Source organism: Triticum urartu, chromosome 1A, assembly GCF_056163025.1.
Source record: "Triticum urartu cultivar PI428250 chromosome 1A, HENAU_Tu73, whole genome shotgun sequence".
NCBI lineage: Eukaryota > Viridiplantae > Streptophyta > Magnoliopsida > Poales > Poaceae > Triticum > Triticum urartu.
Window position 1 is genome coordinate 480,558,496 of NC_141873.1, and position 22,197 is coordinate 480,580,692.

A 22,197-nucleotide genomic window follows, 5' to 3' on the forward strand; every position below is an offset into this window, starting at 1 on the left:
CCAAACCGAAACACCCAGCAAAAACAAACCAAATCATTGCACAAAGCAGAGCAAACAATCCGATAAAAAAACCACAATCCGATCTGACGGAAGGGAGAAAGAAAAAGGAGCGCGGGCGCGCACTGGGCACGCACGGCACCGAGCAACAGAGGGAGGGAGAATAAAAGGCGCACGCGTCCCGTCCCACTCAGCTCGCCCGATTTGAATAAGCCCAGCGGCCCAGCGATTGGCCCGCGCCCACGTCGTCGCATCTATCCTCATTCGCCGGAGGCCAGCGATACTAGTTGCGTGCTGCGTGCTGCTTCGGTCGCGCCAAAAGCCAGCGCCCAATATACATATGCGGATTATTGGTCACGACTAGTACTACTGGTTTTCCCCGGCGTCCCCATCTCTTTCGCCCGCCTACCTCCCCTCCCCGGCTCGTGCCATCCCCACGCCCGGAAAGATCTGCCCCGGATAGCGGCGGGGGGCGCTCCCGGCCTGCTGGGACTTCGGCCATGAGCTGCGGCGTGGGGCAGGGCGGGTGGCTGCTGGACTACGGCCTCGTGGAGGAGGAGATCCAGGCCTCCGACTTCATCTACATGGTCGACGACCCGCCGGTCTCCAGGTCAGTCAGCTTCCTTCCCTGTTCGCTTCTCTTTCCGCCGATCTGGAGGTCGGGGTTCTGGATGGTGGGCTGTGTTACTCACTGTCGGCGATCGGTCGAATATTCGGCTGGATGATGAACTTTTGCTTGCAGCGTGATACTGGGCTTCGACGCTCCCAGGAGGGAGGACGCCGCGGCGGCTGCCCAGGACAACTCCGGCGCCAAGAAAAGGTACTGGCTAGTGATGTTCTTCCGCTCTTCCGAATTTGTTGCGAGTTTTGTGATTTGCCTGCTACTTTTGGTGCTCCTGTTTCGATCATTTGGGCCTCTCTGATTAGATTGATTGATGAGAAACATAGGAGTGGTAGTTGAGAGAACGCCGGTCTGTCTTTCCGGCCCCTCTAGAGATAATAGTGGCCACCAAACTTGACTCGCGGAACACTCCAAAAGCACCCGGTTGTTAGATTGCTGAGACAATTTTGAGTCGGTCCAATAGATCAGCTCACAGCTAGATAAGTTACACAAGGCTCAAAACTTTTGAGGCAAGTTTAAATTAGCTGACGACTTGATATGTCCCTTACTAGTTAGACCCAATTCTGGAACCTACAGATGTGGCTATTTTCCCCTGTCTTCACAGCCTGGATTCAGCTTAACCGAAAGTCTGTCAGAATTAGCACGGTTACTGAAAACATCTTAGTCAATGATGACGAATCACTGGTGCTAAATGACATACAGATCACAAATTGTAAGACCAAAGTTTGACGTTATTATTCTGTATATGTATCTGCAGATCCCGTCCAGAGTCGAGCGCGCAGCCCGGCACCAAGGCATGCCGCGAGAAGCTCCGGCGAGACAGGCTCAACGAGAGGTATGTTCCAGAGTTGAGAGTTTCAGTTATATGACTGAAAAAGTGAAAATTACAGTCTCCCACTGCTTCAGTGGTCGACGTGTTACACTAGCAGCCCCACCAAATCTGATCAGCTCTGATCCACCAGGTTCAATGAGCTCTGCGCTGTCTTGGAGCCCGGGAAGCCACCCAAGGCCGACAAGGTCGCCATCCTCAGCGACGCCACCCGCCTCCTGGACCAGCTGCGCGCCGAGGCCCAGAAGCTCAAGGCCTCCAACGAGTCACTCCAGGACTCCATCAAGAGCCTCAAGGTAAACCAGCAACTCGTCGCACTTTGCACCATTCATGGCACAGAAAAGCTCAGTGATCTTACGGTTCGATGTGGCTGTATGTATATAGTCCGAGAAGTCGGAGCTGCGGGACGAGAAGACGCAGCTGAAGGCCGAGAGGGAGAGGCTGGAGCAGATGCTCAAGGGCGTCAGCGCGGCCGCCGCCGCGCCGCGGCAGTTCGTCCCGCACCCGGCCGCCGCGGCCGCGCCGCAGTTCCACCCGGCGGCGGCGTACGCGCACGCCGGCAAGTTCGTCCCGGCGTACGCCGCGGGCTACCCGCCGCCGGCCGCGTTCTGGCAGTGGATACCGCCGACGTCGCTGGACACGTCCAAGGACCCCGCGCACTGGCCGCCGGTCGCGTGATTCATCAGCTCGATGACGCACGCGCGGCGGCGATCGTCGGAGGATATGCGTGTGTTGAAGCTTGCTCGTACCGTAGAAGTTGACCAAAGCGCGCGCCCGGAGATAACGCCGGGTCGCTGATGATTGTGTAGCGGTTGCTATGATTATGCTGTGGATATAATGATCCAGGGCTCGCCTGACGCGGGTTCCTGGTGATCATTGCTCATTGGAGCGGTCTGTGTAACAGCTCTAATGTGATAGCGATGAATATGGTTCATAATTATAGGGTCGATAGATGATGATGCTTATATAGGGAACGATGGAAATTGTGTCCTGCTTTGGATGGCATTAACGCAAATGTAGGAAGAATCATGCACGTGCAAGAAAAAACAAAATGATAATCGAGCTTAACGAAAAAGAGTGCATTGAGTTTTGATAATGCCGCTCTTCTACATTGTAACCCAACTTTATTCAGGCAAGCTTACCGAAGGTGATTATTTACCATCAAATTAGTCCGCCTGGCCCTCAATGGCGCCCTCGGCCATTTGTATGTTCCTCGTTGTTCTTTTGTCGTGACATTTGCAAGCTTAACGGACATGGCTCTCGTTTGCTTGCGTCGTGGTCGGGGATTCCTTGTTGGCTATTCGCATTGAAGTTGGAGTCACTTGCTCGGGGAGAGGCAATAATGTTGACAGTTTGTGGACGGCCTTGGCGGCGTTTCTATCCTCAGTGGCATGTGTGGGTCTTGTAGGTAGCCAGATCGGCCGAAGATGCCCTTTGTGGGCGTGTCTATTTACCATCAAATTAGTCCGCCTGGCCCTCAATAGCGCCCTCGACCATTTGTACGTTCCTCATTGTTTCTTCTACTGTGACATTTGCAAGCTTATCGGCGTGGCTGACATGGCTCTCGTTTGCTTGCGTCGTGGTCGGGGATTCCTTGTTGGCTATTCGCATTGAAGTTGGAGTCACTTGCTCGGGGAGAGGCAATAATGTTGACAGTTTGTGGACGGCCTTGGCGGCGTTTCTATCCTCAGTGGCATGTGTGGGTCTTGTAGGTAGCCAGATCGGCCGAAGATGCCCTTTGTGGGCGTGTCTATTTACCATCAAATTAGTCCGCCTGGCCCTCAATAGCGCCCTCGACCATTTGTACGTTCCTCATTGTTTCTTCTACTGTGACATTTGCAAGCTTATCGGCGTGGCTGACATGGCTCTCGTTTGCTCGTCGTGGTCGGGGATTCCTTGTTGGCTATTCGCACTGAAGTTGGAGTCACTTGCTCGGGGAGAAGTAATAGCGATGACATTTGTGGACGGCCTTGGCAGTGTTTCTATCCTCGATGGCATGCGTGGGTCTTGTAGGTAGCTAGATCGGCCGAAGGTGCCCTTTGTGGGCGTGTCGTAACAATTGTGTTGCGGCCTTGTGGGGATGGCGCCTCTTGTTTTCCTCAGTTTTAGTAGATCATTCTTTCCCTTATGTTTTGGTACCCTCGCGTCAGCAGCATTAGTGAGGTGGTCCTGATGATGGCGTGTTGAAATAAGGTCTCTTCAGCCTCTCCCTATCTCGACGATGTCCGATCCGGCGCTGACTAAGGTCCCATGAGGGTAGGCGTGCCCAGATTTGTTGGCTCTGTTCGCATCTGGATAGTTGTTGTGTAAATCAAAATTGGCTGACTTTTGGTGCGGCAGCTTTGACTTCTTCTTTTGATTTGTTTTGCAACATGATCTAGTTCCTTCAACTCTCTAGACAGATGGTGAAGGATTGCAAGTCTGCACTAGATGGGGTAATGCCCAATAATGCTAGACCTTCAAAGAATTACAAACGTTTTACTTAATTTTCTATATGATGATGGTGTTTGTCAGTGTCCCTTTCCTAAACTGTCGGTTTGGTGCAATTTTCAAGCTCCGGTATGTGGCGTACAATCAAAGAAACAAGACGGCTAGTGTGATTTCGGTCATATTTTTATTTTATTTTTCTGGCTGTTTATGTGTTGTTATCTTTTCATTGTATTAATTGCCATTTTTCCTTAATAAACATCAGTTACAAGATGCCCTTTGGGAGAAAATGTGTCATGTGCATAAAAAAATAGATAGTAACAATTTATAATGATCAAATGTACACAAAAAGGATTCTGCTCCTTTGAATTCTGAATATCATTCATGTTACGGATGGTATGATTTCTAAAAAAAGACCAATAAACGACCGCTGCCAACAAGCAAGAGAAGATGAGGGGTTTCGTGAACAAACTGTTTGTTCTCGCAAAAACAAAGAGAACAAACTGTTTGTTAATGTAATCTAGAATTCTCTATTTTGTTAAAAAGTTTTTCTCATGTAGAAGATCCCCATATATCGGCTTATTTCTTTGATTAATACAGTGAAGAATGCTCTACCAAGTTCAATAGATATTTCAATATACAATGGACAAAAGACACATACAATGCACCATAATACATTAAGGGCGCATGGTTAAACTTTTTATTAATATGATGCTTTGGTTTGCTTAGATTTTTGGATAATTCTGTTGTAACAAAACACTTCCCTTAAACACACCAAAGATTAAATAATTTTGCACCTAAGTACAATTAGGTTTACACCATGACGTATGGGCATATTTAATACTCCCTCCGATTCATAATAAGCGTCGCGGTTCTAGTTCAAATTTAACGAAAACCAGAACACTTATTTATGGATCAGATGGAGTAATAGTAGTTAGGCACATGTTTGCATGCTCAGAATTTAAAAAAATTACGAATCTAAATATTAGAGAAACAAAAAAGTTGGAAATTTTGATTTATTTTATGCGAGAATCTAACAAGTATGAATTTGAATATAATTGAATTAATCAAAATGGATAAATAGATATCAGTGTTATTTAAAATAAAATGTTTAATGACGAATTATGAAAATAAAATATTGTTCTTTTGGACATGTATTAGAACGAGAGTAAATTTATTATTATTTTTTGTGGGATAAAAATAAGTGTGGATATACAACACTTTCGGCAGAGAGTCAAATAGTTGATAAATGAGCTTTCACTGGTCCTTGTAGTCAACTAAGACATAAAATATAAAATTAACTATTAATTATATTGTCAAATATATGTGTTTTGAACTCAAATTTAAATATCTTTTTCCTTCCAGAATTAACATGTTCATTGTTAGTTATCGATAAATTCAAATATTTGTAATTAACTAGCATGTGGTATTTAAAATTCAAATAGCTACTCAAAATTTCATTTATTTTTGTTTTAAATCAATACAAAGTATTTGCGTCTACTTTATTTTTTTATAAGGTATAAAATCTAACAAAATGATATTTAAATATAATTGAGTTTATCATGTTGAACTCACGGATAATATAGTTGTTTGAAAGGGAAAAATTGAAAAGTAAGTTATGCCAAAAAAAAATTTATCGCCAATATTTATGACACTTCATGAATAGAGAACAAACTCCTTAATTTTACACCTCTCATGAAACAAAACAAAAAAATCCGGTACTGCATGCGGTCATGACCCACGTGTCTATGGCCTAAGGGCAACTCCAACCGGCCGCCGCAAATAGATATGGTTGTTGTCCGTTTTTCGTTCGTTTGGGTAGGGCAAATGGGCGCCGTCCGTGTGCTTCTGTATTTGTGTCTACGGTGCACCCAACTAGCCGACTGGCAAATGTGCATATATATATATAAGCAACATTGCACATAGTTTTATTATAACCAAATAAATCATGTAGTACCACAATAATAAATAGTTTACAACCAAATAAAATGTATAGTTTACAAACCAAATAAAATTTAAATTGTCACAAATACATAGAAAAAAAATCTGATACATCTATTGGTTGCCGAGGTGATTCCACATATGCTCAACCAAATAATTTGAGTTGAATGTGAGTTGCCCAATCATGCATTTCATGATGAAATTGAGTGAATTGTGCAAACGTTGCCGGTCCATTCTCAGGCACAACATTTTCACCCTGAAAGTGAAACCCTTGGTCGAAGATTTTGTCCTCACGCTCATCCTCTACGATCATGTTGTGCATGATCACACAAGCAGTCATCACCCCGCAACTTCTTGGTGCTCCAAGTTCTAGCAGTACACGGAATGATGGCCCATCTAGATTGAAGCACACCAAAAGCATGCTCCACACCCTTCCTAGCACTCTCTTGTGCTTGAGAAAACCTAGCCCTCTTCTCTCCTGCCGGATTGGAGATTATCTTCACAAGAGTTGACCATTGAGGGTATATATCATCAGCTAGATAGTATCCTTTGTTATAATGGTGGCCATTGATCTCAAAGTTGACCTCTGGGTAGTTTCCTTATGCAAGCCTTCCAAATATTGGAAAGCGTTGAAGCACATTGATATCATTGTGAGAACCAGCCATGCCGAAAAAAGAGTGTCAAATCCAGAGATCTTGTGAAGCCACAATTTCAAGTATGACAGTGCAACCTTTGACATGCCCCTTGTACTGCCCCTGCCAAGTAGATGGACAGTCCTTCCACCTTTGGTGCTGCATACAATCTATACTACCAAGCATCCCGGAAAGCCCCTATCTGCATTGATCACCAACAACCGGGATGTATCCGCAACATTTGGCTGTCTCGGGTACTCGGCCCAAACACTACTACCGCAACCTTGCAGAACTTGTACAATGATGCAAGGCATGTGGACATACTCATCAATAAAATCACCGAGAATTCCGTATGCAAACATCCGAATAGTTGCAGTGCATTTTTTATAAGAGGAGAAGCCAACCTTTCCAAGGGCATCCTCCTTGCATACGAAATAATCATCATGCGCCATCACTCCCTCCCAAATATGGTTGAACACATGTCTCGCCATCCGGAAGCGGCCCCGCAAAAGCATGGGGTTGAATAATGGGTACGTGCACTGAAAGTAATCGGCGAAGAGTAGGCAATGGTCGATCTCTCTATTGCAGTTCAACGCCGGAGCATGGCCCGGGATCGATCCCCTAAACCTCAACCACTGCCTAGCAATGTGGTACTGACGACCATAGTTGTATCCACAAAATCCTTATCATTCGATGAACACATGAAAATTTTGAAAAAAGAACTCATCCCACTATCCATGATACCCTGCGGGCGAGACGTCGAACACCTTGCAGGCGTGGTGGAAAAACAGGGCGGTGAAGTGCCCCGGGCCTATTCCCCATACAAGCAGCTGGTCTGTCAAAGTGGAGGCGACCGTGGAGACAGAAGGTGAGGGGGCGACGCAGACATGGAGGTGTTAAGACGACATCGAAAACAAGTAACCAACATTGGCAACAACAGGCATCGAATGCAGCATGAAGGTGGGGGAAGAGTGTGGATGCGGGCGGCGGCCTGGGCAGTGTCCAAGCAGCCAAAAGTGGGAGGCGGCGCAGATGGCAACATGGCCAGAGGGGTCGATTGTGGAGGAAGCGAGAGGGAAGAATGGGCATCATGTCACTAATGGACGAGAAAGGGGAAGGATAAGGGTGGGCGTTGTGTGCATCCACACCGACACAAACCCAACCAAAATTTGGGCCAGAAATGGATCGCCAGCAGGCAAAAAAAGACACGTCCATTTGCGTTAGCGGTTGGGCCAAGATTTTTGTCTGTCTGCTTGATTTGATTTAGCCCAAGCCATGTTCTATTTGAACTGACATTTCAGTCAATGTAACCAGGCCGGGAGTACGAGTGAAGGATGGCACGTCCGAGGTGGCCTCAATGCACAACTTTAATAGCAAGAACGACCAATCTGCTGGATTACCGGGACCAACAAACATACTGCTTATAGTATCGGCACACTAGTACTCTCACTCCTAGAATTGCTGATTTGTTTTTATTATAACACCGGAGAGCCGAAGCCTCCAAGCTCATACAAATTGATCCACCGATCCACCACAATAAGATGGTTTGTACACAAATTAATTGATCGACTGGTTTTCTTTCCTTAGTCTGATGAGACTCTCATACTTCAGAGGGTTTTCGCGGAATCCTTACCACACCATTTTCTGAAGAGTTAACCAAACATGAGAATTAGAAAGTACAGTAGTGTAATTCTTAAAGCAGAATATGTGAGATCACAAGCACACCTCATTGCAAAGGAAGACTCTTATGGGTGTATTCAACATCCTTGTCACCATTCACCACTTGCCCTTTCCCTCGTAAGAGCCTACATGTCAAAAATCAATCGATCCAACAATCAGTATTCTTTCATGTTCATTGCATTTTGTTTCAAAAATAATAAAATTTATTAGCTATAGTAGAACAAGTAATAAAAGACTGAACCACCAGCGCAGTTTTAGTATTGATATGTAGTCCTTTTGCTATCACGAAAGCTAATTACTCCTATTTAATTGGGAGGTTTATTCTAGCTATATGATTTGTGATTGCCACCTGTTGACTACATTAGATGCAAGGATGACAGTTTCTTCATTACAATGCTTATGAGATAATTAGAAAGCTACTTAAGATTTACAAATTGACCAAAACATGGCAGTATTGCAGTTGGTTAAAAGTAATGTTTTTGCAGCTATAAGAGCAAAATCTAACTAGAACCAGCAAAGATTCAAAATCTAATAGAACCAGCGAAGATTCAAATGATGAACAGCTTGCACTGCACAGTAGAACAACGACATAGCTAAGGGGATGTACAATCTCCCAGAAGACATAGCAGTATGGGAGGACATGTTGATCATACTAGCCATGGATGGGATTAAAACCTAAATGCAATTAAAAAATCAGATAGTTTATCTATTTGTTAGTAGATCTAAATAGCCATAACTATTTAATTTGCAGTCCCCTAAATTCCTATAGATGGACAGTTTAAATTACTTGAATATCAAAATTGGAGTCCAGTTATTAAAATGTTCTTAAATTACTTCAGAACTTAGGCATCAACTTCCCGGATTAATTTGGAGTAGGTCTGTACTGTTCAATAGCAAATATATTTCATGTCTGTTCAGTAGCTTAGTGACATGATTAGTCTAACATATAATCTTATCCCTACAAAGTTTGGTTGATTGGACTATCAATTTTTGAAGATACAGCAATGGACATAACAAAGGGACTACATAGAATAGCCAGTTAGCAACATACCATCGTGTAGTTAAAAGACCTTCAACACCCACAGGTCCACGTGCATGTATACGGCCTGTACTTATGCCAACCTATTTAAGATATTCCAAAGGATTAAAGATGCAGACATAGTAGTAAATTATCAAAAAAATAACATATAATGTTAGAAGTACCTCAGCACCGAGTCCAAAACGAGCACCATCAGAGAATCTTGTACTCGCGTTGTATAATACGGCAGCACTATTGAAATTTTACAAGTAAAAAGTATCGTTAGACACTTAATCATCACAGAATATCAAAGTGAGCTGTAGCACAAACAATGAAATAAGGTATCTGTTGCCTCAAACTGTACAAGATCTAAAATTGAAGACATGGACTTGTTCAGAAATACCTATCAACTTGACGTAGAAAGGTCTCTGCTACTTTATCATCTGTAGTGACCACACAGTCTGTATGTGCACTGAAAATAGGACAAACAACAGAGAGAAATTGGTTAAAACCAAATCTCAGTTTTCCTGAATATACTTAGAAATCGAATCGGGGAGACAGACTATAGAATAACTCTTAAGCTACCTTCCATAGCGATGTATATGGTCAATTGCTGATTGTACATCATCAACTATCTCAACTGTGCAAGCCATAGAACTGTACTCCAGATGTAATGAATCTGCTTTCGGGTAGCCCAATACTTTATGCGCAACAGGCCCGCAATAAAGATTAACTCCTGCGATATATCATTAGTTAAAACAGGAGAATCATCAATCCACATGTCTCTAAAGTATTTTGTTTGACTGTACTGACTGAACCAAACCTCACATGCTTTAAGTGGAAGAACAAAAATCACAAGGACTAATAGAATATGATGCACCTAAAATTACAAACATTTACCAAGCTACAACCAATCATCTAGTACTCTGCTAGCAAGCAGCAATTATGCAAAAAGCTAAGGAATTGCATATATTGGATGTATCTAGCACTGAAATACATCTAGATACATCCATTTCAGCGACAACTAATTCCGGACGGAGGTCGTACTTGCTAAGTGGATTATTAGATTTGGCAAGCACAGTGAAGGTAGCTGTTATTCTGATTCAGAATACATTTTTTCCCAAACTGGTATAATCCTGTTTTCCGTTACTTCCATACTAGAAACGAGCGGTTCAAGAGCGCAAAAAAAGAGAGAGAAATGGGAGAATCGAGTTCAATACACTGCCAGGAAACCCATTGTGAAGCCATGGTTCAGGAGTTACCTATGTAACAAAAATCTCACAGGACAATAGCATCCTAGTTTGAACTTTCCTACAGACCTTGGAAGTTCAAACTACAATTGTAGATGTCAGGTTCTACAAGATTAATGTTTGGCAATTAATTCCTTCTACACGATACTGTTAATAACAAACATAATCATAAGCGGATGATAATACTGTGAAATGTGAATGTAACATTTCCACTCAACTGAATACTAAAAGTGAGTGAAAGATAGTGTCAACTCTTGAATGGACACTATATATGAATCAACCAAAAAAGATACAACTACAGTGAATGAGAGCAAAAGATAAACCTGCTGTCTTGAGTGCTACTAGTATGTCATTAAGTTCTGGAGTCTTCATAAGATCTTTATGAACAAGCAACGTCTCCTACAGACAATACAGCCAAAATCAGTCAACATATAAAAATAGAATGGAAAACTACAATCAAGACAAAAAATGTTAGAAGAAAAAACTACCAAGATTAGTAGGTAAATCTTCTGCGGCAAAGAAAAGGGTGATTGATGGGAATACATTGCGATATCAAGAGATTAACAGTGAAGCAGGCATGACACAAACATATGATTATCAATTGCAAACAATATTTTTACATTCAACATTGGGAACATAAAATATATTGTTTGCATTTTATGTCCTGACACTGAATGTACTCCCTCCGTTCCAAATTACTCATCGTGGTTTTAGTTCAAATTTGAACTAAAACCACGACGAGTAATTTGGAACGTGTTAGAAAACGTGAGGAAGAGAGAATGACCGAACAGTTTTCTGTATTGAGGAGGAGAGAGATATATACAAGGTTACATGGGCCTGGGCCTCACTCTAGACTATGGGCCTGGGCCTGTACAAGACAAACACAACATATATACTTAACACCCCCCTTCAAACTTAGGGTGGGTCAGGAGCATCTGATACACCAAGTTTGAGAGTGTGAAACCTATGCTGATCTCTAGTTTGTGCCTTGGTGAAGAAATCTGCGACTTGAAGCTCTGATGGGACATATTGTAGCTTGACAGTGGATTGTTGACAATGAGATCGAGTGAAAAAGGCATCCACACCAATGTGTTTGGTCAACCCATGCTTGACTGGATCATTAGCAATCTGAATAGCAGCAGTGTTGTCACAAAGAAGAGGTGTTGGTGTATGACATAAGACACCAAGATCATCCAATAGCCAGCGAAGCCATACAATCTCTGCTGTAGTAGTAGAGAGAGCCCTAAGCTCTGCCTCGGCGCTGGAGCGAGACACAGCAGTTTGCTTCTTTGATTTCCATGCAATGAGAGATGTACCAAGAAATATGCAATAGCCAGTGACCGAGCGACAATCAATAGGATCACTCGCCCAAGTGGAATCAGAGTAAGCATGAAGCTGGAGCTGACTGGAATTAGCATAGAACAAGCGACGAGATGTAGTTCCCCTTAAATACCTAAGGACTCGGAATAGGTGACCATGATGAACTGAGGTGGGAGCACAGACAAATTGACTGAGAATATGGACTGCATGTGCGATGTCAGGTCTGGTCACTGTGAGGTACACTAGACTGCCGACAATGTGACGATAGCGAGAGGGATCCTCAAGAGGAGTGCCATCAGTAGGACGCAACTGCAGATGAAGCTCCATAGGTGTAGCAGCAATGCGCGTGTCAGTGAGACCTGAGCGAAGAATCAAATCGTGAGTGTACTTTTGCTGGGGGATATAGTAACCATCATCAGTATGCTCAACCTCAATCCCGAGAAAATAGCTGAGAGACCCCAAATCTGACATCTGGAATTGTTCACTCAATTTTTTCTTAACAAAATCAATATACCCAACATCATCTCCAGTGATCAACATGTCATCTACATAAAGTAGAAGCAATGTACGGCCATGCTCAGATGTATGAATGAAGAGTGCAGGGTCATGTTCACAAGGAGAAAAACCGGCAGCTTGAATCACAGAACTAAACCGCTCAAACCAGGCACGAGGGGCTTGCTTAAGCCCATAAAGAGCCTTTCGAAGACGACAAACATGACCTGATGGAACCTTGATACCTGGAGGTGGCTGCATATATACTTCCTCATGTAAATCACCATGAAGGAAGGCATTCTTCACATCCATGTGGGAAATTTTCCATGACCGAGTAGCAGCCACAGCAATTAGAGTTCGAACTGAAGTCATGTGAGCAACAGGAGCAAATGTCTCATCATAATCTTTCCCATGAGACTGCTGAAAACCTCTTGCAACAAGGCGAGCCTTGTAGCGTTCCACAGAACCATTTGACTTGGTTTTAACCTTATACACCCATTTGCAAGTGATAGGGACTGAACGAGGAGGTAATGGTACCAAATCCCATGTACCAGTACGCTCTAAGGCTGCAAGCTCCTCAGACATAGCCAGTTGCCACTCAGGTGACACAACTGCCTCCTGATAGGTACTAGGCTCAGAAACAGCCCCTGCATATAAGTCCTTTTTGTATCGCGTTGCTAGAGAAGAGCCGTCAGTGCAAGGATCAGTAGTACTGGCTGGAGGAGTAGAAGACAAAGACATAGATGACTGTGTGTCACATGGAACTTTAGAACGACGAGTGTAATGGAAAGTATTGACTGGAGGAGTAGAATAACGACGAGTGTAATGGAAAGGAAGACTATCTAGAGGTGGAGCTAGTGGAAGAGAGAAAGGAGCTGGTGAGGAAGGAGATGAAACATGTGGTGGAGATGGTTCTGATGTTAGGACAGAGGAAGGTTGTTCAGCTATGGACTCATCTAAAAAGATAGGTGGAAGTGAAAGAAACGAGGTAGACTCTAAAGAAGTTGAGGATGATGGTTTAGTGGAAGGGGAATAGAAGAAGGGTTGGTCCTCAACAAAAGTGACATCGCGAGAAAAGCGAATGCGGCGAGCAGAAGAATCATAGCAACGGTAGCCCTTATGTTCAAGACTATATCCAAGGAAGACACACTGAGCAGACTGAGCAGTCAACTTGGTACGCTCACGAGGTGCTAAAAGAACATAACAAGTACAACCAAAGACACGGAGGTGGTCATACGTGGGAGGAGAACCAAACAAAACCTCACCAGGACACTTGCCTTCAAGGCGAGTAGAAGGTTGGAGATTGATAAGATAAACAACAGTTGAGATAGCTTCACCCCAAAAATGAGTGGGGACAAAGGAAGAAATCAGAAGGGTACGAGCTGTCTCAACAATATGGCGATGCTTACGCTCAGCAACGCCATTCTGAGCATGGGCACCAGGGCATGAAAGCTGAGGGAGAGTACCCTCAGATGAGAGAAACTCGCGAAAAGCAGTAGATAGATACTCCCCCCCGGAGTCAGAACGAAAAACACGAACAACACTGGAAAACTGAGTATGGACCATATGTACAAAAGCCTTATATATAGAAAACAACTCAGAACGATGCTTCATAAAATAGACCCAAGTATGTCGAGAGTGATCATCAACAAATATGACATAATGTTTGTGGCTACCTTTCGAAACAAAGGGGGAAGGACCCCATACATCAGAGTGCACTAAATCAAAAGGATGACTAGAATGAGTAGTGCTGGAAGAGTATGGAAGCTGTATTTGTTTCCCTAGCTTACAACCCTTACAGTGAAAACCAGCATCTATGGAAACATGACCCAAAACACCTTGTCGAACAAGGGTAGATAAACGAGAACCACACAAGTGACCTAAGCGATGGTGCCACTGGGCAAAAGAAAACGACGAAGTGGATCTTGATGTTGATGCAGCCATCTAGAACGCGGATGTGGTGGAAGCTGAAGGAAGGTGTAAGGTGTCAAGGATGTAGAGGGATGTGGATCCTCTACAGCGATGGCCAGTTCCAATGACCCTCTTGCTCTGACGGTCCTGCACATAACAAAATGAGTCATCAAAACCAACAAAGTAGTTCATATGAGCAAGCTGGCCAACAGACATATGATTCATGGACAGCTCTGGAGCAAAGGAGATGGCAGGAACAGAAAACTTGGATGTGCAAAGAGAACCCTGATGAGTAATAGAACAAGGTGTTCAGCAGTCTGAACAGAGGCACCATCCCGCACTGGCTGGCAAGACACAAGCTGAGAGTGATCAGAGGTCACATGGAAAGAAGCTCCAGAGTCCAGAACCCAAGGCTGGGTTGCAGCAACAGCGGGCTGAGAGAGAACAGATGTAGAAGCACCCCTCGCTTGCTGCTGATAAGGAGCCTGGGGTGCACGACGCTGCTGATTGAGGGCCCGTCTAGCCTGAAACTCAGCTAACAGCTCTGGATGAAGCTTGAAACAACCATCTCTGTGGTGTCCTGCCTTCTTGCAGAACGAGCAGACGACAGTTGAAGGTGTGGCCTTGGAGGCACCTGGCCGCTGAGGAAAAGCCAGAACACTAGTGTGTAGAGTCTGCGCAGAAGTAGCCCCAAGAGAACGGAGACGAGTCTCCTCAGCGATCAAGCTAGCAAGTGCCTCTGTCAAGGTGGGAGGAGTCGTACGACCAAGCAATTGAGTGCGAATGTTCTCAAAGTCTGGCTTGAGACCCATCACAAACTGAAACATGAGAGTCTGATGGTCATACTTTTCCTTTGCTGCACATGACTCACAACCAGAATTACCCTTTGGAACCATGGAACCTAGCTGCCCAGTGATGCGAGTGAAAGCTCCATAGTACTCTTCTATGGACATGTCTTCTGGCTGCCGAGTGTTGTGTAAATTCTGCAACAAGGAGAAATGAAGTGCACTGCTGGGCTGAAGGTAGCGCTGCTCAAAGTACTTCCATATCTCTTTAGCTGAAGTGTGATGCTCAAGACTCATTCGGAGTGAGGGTTCAACACCCAGAATTAAAACTCCCATCACACGATCATTGATCTTTTGCCAAGACTTCCTTGCTGCATCATCATTTGGACTAGGTGGATCATCTGTCAGATGAGAAACAAAACCAGCTGTCCTCAAGACAGTCCGGGCAGAAAATGCCCATTCCCTGTAGTTTGAACCATCAAGCTTGATATCTATGATCAAAGAACCAAATCCGAAATCATTTCTTGCCATAGTGGTGAGCGGTCAGCAGCTGGAAACACCCAATCTGATAGCAGCTGCAGGCAGCAACAAGAGAAGAGCAGCAGACAGCCACAAACAGAAGCTGGATCTGGATCTCACTGGATAGAAGGTGGAGCTTGTTGGATCTTGCTGGATAGAAGGGGAACGCCTGGAGCTTGCTGTAGAGCAGGGAAGGCACCAAGAGCTTGCTGGAGATGGCTGCTGGAGAGCAGGGGAAGTATTCTCACAGAGTAGCTGTGAGGACACACAGAGGAGCTGCTGGAGAGCAGCTCCTACAGGTTGATGACGAAGATGGGATGGGGCAGCGATGTGGATGTCTCCTCACCAGACAGATCCGCCTGAATCACCTCACCGGCGGCGATTTCATGGGTGGCGGCTGGAAGAGGGACTAGGGTTTGGTCCTGGTCTGATACCATGTTAGAAAACGTGAGGAAGAGAGAATGACCGAACAGTTTTCTGTATTGAGGAGGAGAGAGATATATACAAGGTTACATGGGCCTGGGCCTCACTCTAGACTATGGGCCTGGGCCTCACTCTAGACTATGGGCCTGGGCCTGTACAAGACAAACACAACATATATACTTAACAGAACGAAGGGAGTATATCAGAACACGTGAGTGAGCGTCTGATCAGGTTGCTAGCTGGAGCAAGCTGATGTGCTTTGCAGGCCTGCCCACCAGCTTTTGAGGCTCAAACTCCATCAGGTGGGTACTCATGTTTTTCCTTATTCGGGAAATGCCACTAGAGGCTAGCCCCAGATTGGTCGAGTTGACAGGATCAACAATTTAAATAAGTTTTTTATTGGCAACAGAAAACTGCAGCCATTATCAACAAGCAGAATTTAAAGAATATATATATAGTTCATTGCTTCACGGTAAAAGATGCTCTATGAAGTACTTAAAACCTCAAACCAACAAAACAAGCTATCCAATGCAATTATATGCTACTCCCTCCGTTCACAAATATAAGATGTTCCAACTTTTTCCTGAATTGGATGTATATAGACACGTTTTAGTGTCTTTGTTCACTCATTTCAGTCTGTATGTAGCCCATATTGAAATATCCAAAACATGTTATATTTGTCAACGGAGGGAATATCAAATTAGACAAGTACCATTGCGTTGCAGGCAGCTGGGTAATCAATTTTTGCATCCATCACAATACGTTTTGCCATATCCATGTCTGCTGATTTGTCAATATATACATGACAAACACCATCTGCACAGGGGATGCAAAGACTTATTCAATACAAACTCAAATCTTAAACAGCAGTCTAAGAATTTAACATTTTAGAAAGCAGTAGTAGCAGCAACAATAATGTTCATTAAGAGAATACCAGCATGGCCAAGAACAGGAATCTTTGTTGATGATTTGATTTGAGCAACAAGCTTATTACTCCCTCTTGGAATGACAAGATCAATGACATCATCATGCTGTATGGTGTTATATGTTTATTAGGCATATTGGTAGAATAATTATTTAGATAATAGAAACGAATGCTCACCTTTAGCAAATCCGCAATTTCATCTCTAGTTGTAATAAGGCCAATCAATTTTTCACCAACATTGTCAGGAATAGCATTGGTTATAACCTGTAAACAATGAATAGATATTTTAAGGACACTAAAGGCTACAATAGTATACCATGCCAAAAGGAAGCTACTACATAGGAAAAGATAATACCTTATGCAATATTGCGTTTGATCTCATTGCTTCTTTTCCACCTTTTAGGAGAAGACCATTACCACTTCGAATGGCTAAAGACGCAATCTAAACAATGGTGTTCAAACCAAGCTGCTTAATATACTTGAGTACAAACCAAATGCAAGCATGTGGATTATAGAAAAAATAACTAAAGTACATCAACAACAAACAATACCTGGACTAAGGCATCAGGTCGGGACTCAAAAATAATCAATAGAACACCCAAAGGGCAAGATGTTTTCTCAAGAACTAAACCATCAGCAACCTGAAAAAATAAACCGATGCGTTCAAACATGGAAGCTTTTCCCAGAGTTCCAATGTGTAGTTCAAATATAAGCACTCACCTCTGTCCTTTTCAGTATCTCGTTAATAGGGTCTTCCATATTCGCAAGAGTGCGAACAGATTTGGCAAGGCTTGCTATCTACAAATGATGAATATAAGCAGGATCAACCAATAAATAATATCCAAAAATGAAAAGAAGCAAGTGTCACCTATCTAACAAATCAATTTAGTTCTAACAAGCAAGACTATCCAACTGCCTACCTTTCCTGGTTTCAGAGTCAATCTAGAAACCAAAGCACTCTCATACCCAGCCTCATGTGCTGCTGCTAAATCTGCTTCATTCTCGGATCTAATTAAATCCTCATTTGCCTCTAAAGCATCCGCAACATCTAATAACATTTTCTTGCGCTCCTCTGATGACAAATTCTGTTTCAGGTATCCATACAATATAGAATCAGTATCACGAACCAGGCAAAAAAGAGCGAAAAGACAGTATGGACCGTTCAATGAGCAGGAAATTTGTACGAGAAAAAAATATACCTGTAGACGCCTTGAACAATCCCGTGCAGCGACAGCCATTTCACGGACACTGGTGTCCTTGGATGGTTCCCACAAACTTGCATTTTTATGAAAAAGGGTACCAATTTTTTCCCCACGGAGAACTTTAACAAGGCTCTGAGATGCACATCCACTTCAAGAACAGTAAACAAGTCAAATTACTCTGCCATTCACCGGGAAAACAAAAATAGCTTGCAAAAAATGGAGTTTACTACTCATTATTTGGGTTTGAAGCATTGGTAGCTCTTTAAGAAAAAAAAACAGAAATGCAATTATCAAGCTTCTTTACTTAACAATAATTTCAGACCATGTTCAGACAGTAAGCATCACAAGAAAAATTACAATAGCATGCAGGGTGCATGGGTCTCAAAAGCAAATACATTTTCGGCAGATTTATCATGGTGTTATAATCAGAACTGTTCGTCATTAATATAAAAATAACTAAATATTGGACTTCATATGTTATTTCAGATTTATTGTTAACATGGTTTAAACTTTCAACTGACTCTTTTAAGGTCCTTGATGAGTGTCAAATTATATGACTTAACTGTAATATTAGCAGTGAATTGATTCAATAAGATCTGGTGTCTATGGAATCAGAATTGCAAGTAGCCAAATGGCACATTATTGCTTGCATATGATGCACAAATAAATACCATAGAATGTGTGAAGTATATATATGAGCAATGCTAGGCATCAATATTTCACATGCAATAAAAAAGGCAAATATTCAAGTTACCTTGTAATAACAACAGGTACACCACCCGTTGAAGCCCACACAGCAGCTTGGACTTTAGCTGTCATGCCACCTCTACCAACACGGGACTTGTCTCCAAAAGTAATTTCATGATAATGCTTTTCCTTGATATAAGTATGTATTAACTTTGATGAAGGTTCACTTGGTGGACCGCTGTAGAGGCCATCCACATCACTAAGCAGAACAAGGAGATCAGCTTTCAGTTCCAATGCCAGTAGACCTGCCAAACTGTCATTATCCCAGAATATACCAGATGAATCCTGTAACAGAATTGTTGTTGATGAACATCACAATGAAAATGATGGAAGGTATTGAAACTGGAAAGACATGGATTTTTATGTATGCAAACAATCAAGCTCAAACTGTACAGGTAAGCACAATATCGCTATTACAGGGTAATGTATTGTACAATACGCACCTCGTATGGAGCCTTCCTCGTACTGATGGCATCATTTTCATTAAATATTGGAATAACTCTAAGCTCTAATAATGACTCGACAGTTTCGCGGAGTCGCTCCCGGAAATTTGAATTGTCGAAGTCACTATCTGTCACGAGAAGTTGTGATGATGACACATCAAGCTGCAACATGAGAGGTTTGATGTTACAAACAGACACACAAGGTACCAATTTCTTCCAAGTAAAGTTGATGCCAGGCTAAATAAACACACTTGGGTAAACAACATGTCATAGAGTGCCATCAGCCCACTCTGACCAACAGCAGCGCAGGCCTTCCCGTCCAGCTCCATCTGTGGCTTCTGCAGATCAGCAAAGCTGCTATTGACGAGCTTGCGGTACCTGAGCCGCTGTCGCCCCACACCAACAGCGCCCGAGGTGACCATAATCACCTCATATCCTTGAGCATTAAGATCCTTGACCTACATTGCCATTTAGCTGATTCAGGATTCGCTTCAGACTGCATATATACAGAGTAGAGAAGGTAGGAGATGAGAATGTTACCTGCTCGCACAGGGCTCCAATCCTGCCCAAAGCCAGTCTTCCATCATTTCTGGTGATAACTGCAGTGCCCACCTGACATCCAAAAAAAGGAATTAATAGAAAATAAAAGTGATAGGGACAAGGATTCCATCTACGTCTCCTGTGTTGCATCTTTGACTAGATTCCTTAAGCGTATCTAAGATGCTCTCCCAGAATGGACCACTTTGAGGCGAGCCAGCAAAACTGACAAAGGTACTGTTCTTTTTTCCAAACATAACAAGGAAACACAGTTCTACCCTTTACACCATAGATTTCCATGAAAACACGTATCTGAACAACGAAATCACGAACTAAAGAGGTCCTCCCATTTAACGAAATTTGAGAAACATCCCAAAATTCCTCTCCGCCTTTCTATCATCCATTTCCATCTGACACAAATCACCTTTTCCCATCTGACGCGAATCACCTTTCCCCTGAAGCTGTTCCGATGCCTGGTTACGGAAGGCCCCAAACATCCTGGGCGCCTCAAAAGTTTATTCATGACGAGAACTCCGCCATCAACGCGTCAGAGTTAAAACCCAAACCCCAGGCATAACCCCTCCGCCCCCCGCCCTCCCCGAGAACAAATCACGAGAACTCTACACGATTACTCCTCGATTCGATGCAGATAGGCCTCGGAGAGACGCAGCAATGCGGCGCAGAGCAGCAGCTTAGATCTAGCAGAGACGGGCTGATAAATTAGTCAAACAAACAAACAGACAAATCAACCTTGATGATGATGCGCTTCACGTCCTTCATGAAGCTCCGGTTGGGGTCGGCGCCGGCCATGGCCGCGGGCGGAAGTGGGCTGGCTCGGCGCGCCGCCTCTCCCTTCTCTCTCGCTCGCCCCTCCCTCTCTTATCTGCAGTGAGTTTTTTCCTCGTCGCCTCGTCGCCGCAGCCGCGATGTGTGGGGGGGTCAGAAAAGGGAGGGGGATAGAGCCGAGCGGTTTTAAAGGGGGGGTTGGTTCCGTGAGCGTGGCGAGGGGCGCAGAAACCCCAGCTCCAGCTGCTTGCCCAACGAACCCCCCCGTGATCCTCTGCGTCCGCCGCCGCCGCCGCCCCGTGCCCCGTTGGCGTGCGTGCCGCGCGCGTCACCCCACCTTCGACGGAGGAGACGCGGGGTGGAGTGCCCCACGGAGGCCGCTGGCCGTCCGATCTCTTGTGGGATGGAGCGCACGATGCAGCACGTATAGAGTTTTTTGGTAGGTCGCTGGAGTATATCTCCTGACTGAGAGATGGCGTGTATCTCTTGGAGTATATCATCTCTTCTGGGTCCAGGTTCAGGTTCGGGTCCACACCTGGCACGGGGAAACGTATGTCGAGTGACGAGACGAGCCGAGTGAGTCGGGAAAACCTTGGATTAGCGGGTCCCTACACTTCTTTAGAACCTATAGACATGTTTGGCGCACCGAGAAAAAGGACGATCCCAACTGGATTCAGCCACCTCGAGGGCCCCTAGGCTGTCGTCGCCGACCAGCGCCGCCCCGCCCTCTACTCAGCCTTCGACGAGGGCCGCATCGCCGCTGCCAACGCGCCTTACTAGTCCCGCTGGTAGTCAAAGCATGAAGCATGCTGCTCTACAGTCGCAACTTCATCGTCGACGTTGATCAACACTGGTGGGAAAACATGGCATTCGTCGGCTTCATATGAAATTTGGCGTCGCAAGGGCGCAACATAAGTGTCCAACATGCCCATGGGCACTGGATGGAAGTTGATGGAGCGAAACTGGTTGAACCTCACTGTGTGCTTTGGCATCTCCTACAATGGGTTCCGCGTGCCCTCGACTAATGCAGGGCTAGGCGGTTAACGGGCCAAGGCCGAGCTCTCCACGTTGTCGCCAAGACCGGGTACAAGAAGTCGATGTTGATCCAAATGGCCATTGTGCCCTTCGGCCACAAGAGAATCGCGTCGAGAGAGAGTTCTGCGATAGGGTATGGCAATACTCCCATTGGGTTGAGGAGGATGCGTAAGGATGAATAATTGTCGACACAGAGTACTCACGCTGACCTTAAAAAATGTAGCCTTCTCCACATCAAGGTATGGGGCATGCTGCTCTACGGTCTCAACTTCCTCGACGACATTGATCGACGCGAGTACAGGAAGTCGACATTCGATGGCTTCGCAAGGGCACATGCGTGCAACGTACAAGTACGACATGTTTGACACGCCCATGGGCAATCACGTGATGAAAGCTGATGGAGAAGATGGTGGAGCGAGAGTGGTTGAACCTTGGTGAGGACTTTGGCATCTCCTAGGGGGTGCCATGTGTCCTCAACTAACGCTAAGCTAGGCGGTTAGCGAACTCGAGGTCGGACTCTTCATGTTGTCGTCGAAACCGGATACAAGAAGTCAAAGTTGATCCACATGGCATGGTGCCCCTCAGCCTCTGGCGGCACGACGTTGTTGCCATCACCTGTATGGGCTCGATCAAGAACGCCTCCTTCATGCTCACGAATTCATAAATATTGTCATAC

At 44.5% G+C, this 22,197-nt stretch overlaps 2 protein-coding genes across 4 annotated transcripts; one reads left to right on the plus strand and one right to left on the minus strand.

Annotated features, from left to right (window-relative positions):
* Positions 1-237: 237 nt before the first annotated feature.
* On the plus strand, positions 238-2,385 carry LOC125520391 (transcription factor ILR3). The gene is made up of 5 exons (XM_048685316.2): positions 238-607; positions 740-817; positions 1,377-1,454; positions 1,582-1,744; positions 1,833-2,385. Exons 1-5 carry the CDS (start codon positions 498-500, stop codon positions 2,124-2,126), a joined length of 723 nt encoding a protein of 240 aa, XP_048541273.1. The 5' UTR covers positions 238-497; the 3' UTR covers positions 2,127-2,385.
* A 5,516-nt stretch (positions 2,386-7,901) lies between these two features.
* On the minus strand, positions 7,902-20,901 carry P5CS1 (delta1-pyrroline-5-carboxylate synthase 1). Of its 3 annotated transcripts, XM_048685323.2 has the most exons (20): positions 20,451-20,894; positions 19,704-19,775; positions 19,415-19,621; positions 19,164-19,325; positions 18,728-19,005; positions 17,971-18,121; positions 17,692-17,856; positions 17,492-17,569; positions 17,323-17,412; positions 17,127-17,213; positions 16,949-17,035; positions 16,781-16,877; positions 16,559-16,662; positions 10,720-10,795; positions 9,732-9,882; positions 9,550-9,618; positions 9,332-9,398; positions 9,180-9,250; positions 8,174-8,253; positions 7,902-8,092 (listed from the first exon to the last, which is right to left on the minus strand). In XM_048685323.2, exons 1-19 carry the CDS (start codon positions 20,508-20,510, stop codon positions 8,175-8,177), a joined length of 2,151 nt encoding a protein of 716 aa, XP_048541280.1. In that variant the 5' UTR covers positions 20,511-20,894; the 3' UTR covers positions 7,902-8,092; position 8,174. The 3 variants fall into 3 exon arrangements, with proteins under 3 accessions (XP_048541280.1, XP_087382340.1, XP_087382342.1); XM_087526214.1 differs by lacking the exons at positions 7,902-8,092; positions 8,174-8,253; positions 9,180-9,250; ... (1 more) ...; positions 9,550-9,618; positions 9,732-9,882 and adding an exon at positions 10,443-10,501 and having other exon boundaries at positions 20,451-20,899; XM_087526216.1 differs by lacking the exons at positions 7,902-8,092; positions 8,174-8,253; positions 9,180-9,250; ... (2 more) ...; positions 9,732-9,882; positions 10,720-10,795 and adding an exon at positions 13,822-14,266 and having other exon boundaries at positions 20,451-20,901.
* Positions 20,902-22,197: the final 1,296 nt, after the last annotated feature.

Excerpts from the sequence above, each read along its gene's own strand:
- P5CS1 (XM_048685323.2), bottom strand. The coding sequence starts at position 20,510 with ATGGCCGGCGCCGACCCCAACCGGAGCTTCATGAAGGACGTGAAGCGC. Across the intron at positions 19,776-20,450 it reads TGAAGCGCATCATCATCAAG|GTGGGCACTGCAGTTATCAC; the intron begins GTTGATTTGTCT and ends TTTGGATGTCAG. Across the intron at positions 19,006-19,163 it reads CGAGGAAGGCTCCATACGAG|GATTCATCTGGTATATTCTG; the intron begins GTGCGTATTGTA and ends ATTCTGTTACAG.
- LOC125520391 (XM_048685316.2), top strand. The coding sequence starts at position 498 with ATGAGCTGCGGCGTGGGGCAGGGCGGGTGGCTGCTGGACTACGGCCTC. Across the intron at positions 818-1,376 it reads AACTCCGGCGCCAAGAAAAG|ATCCCGTCCAGAGTCGAGCG; the intron begins GTACTGGCTAGT and ends ATGTATCTGCAG. Across the intron at positions 1,455-1,581 it reads CGAGACAGGCTCAACGAGAG|GTTCAATGAGCTCTGCGCTG; the intron begins GTATGTTCCAGA and ends CTGATCCACCAG.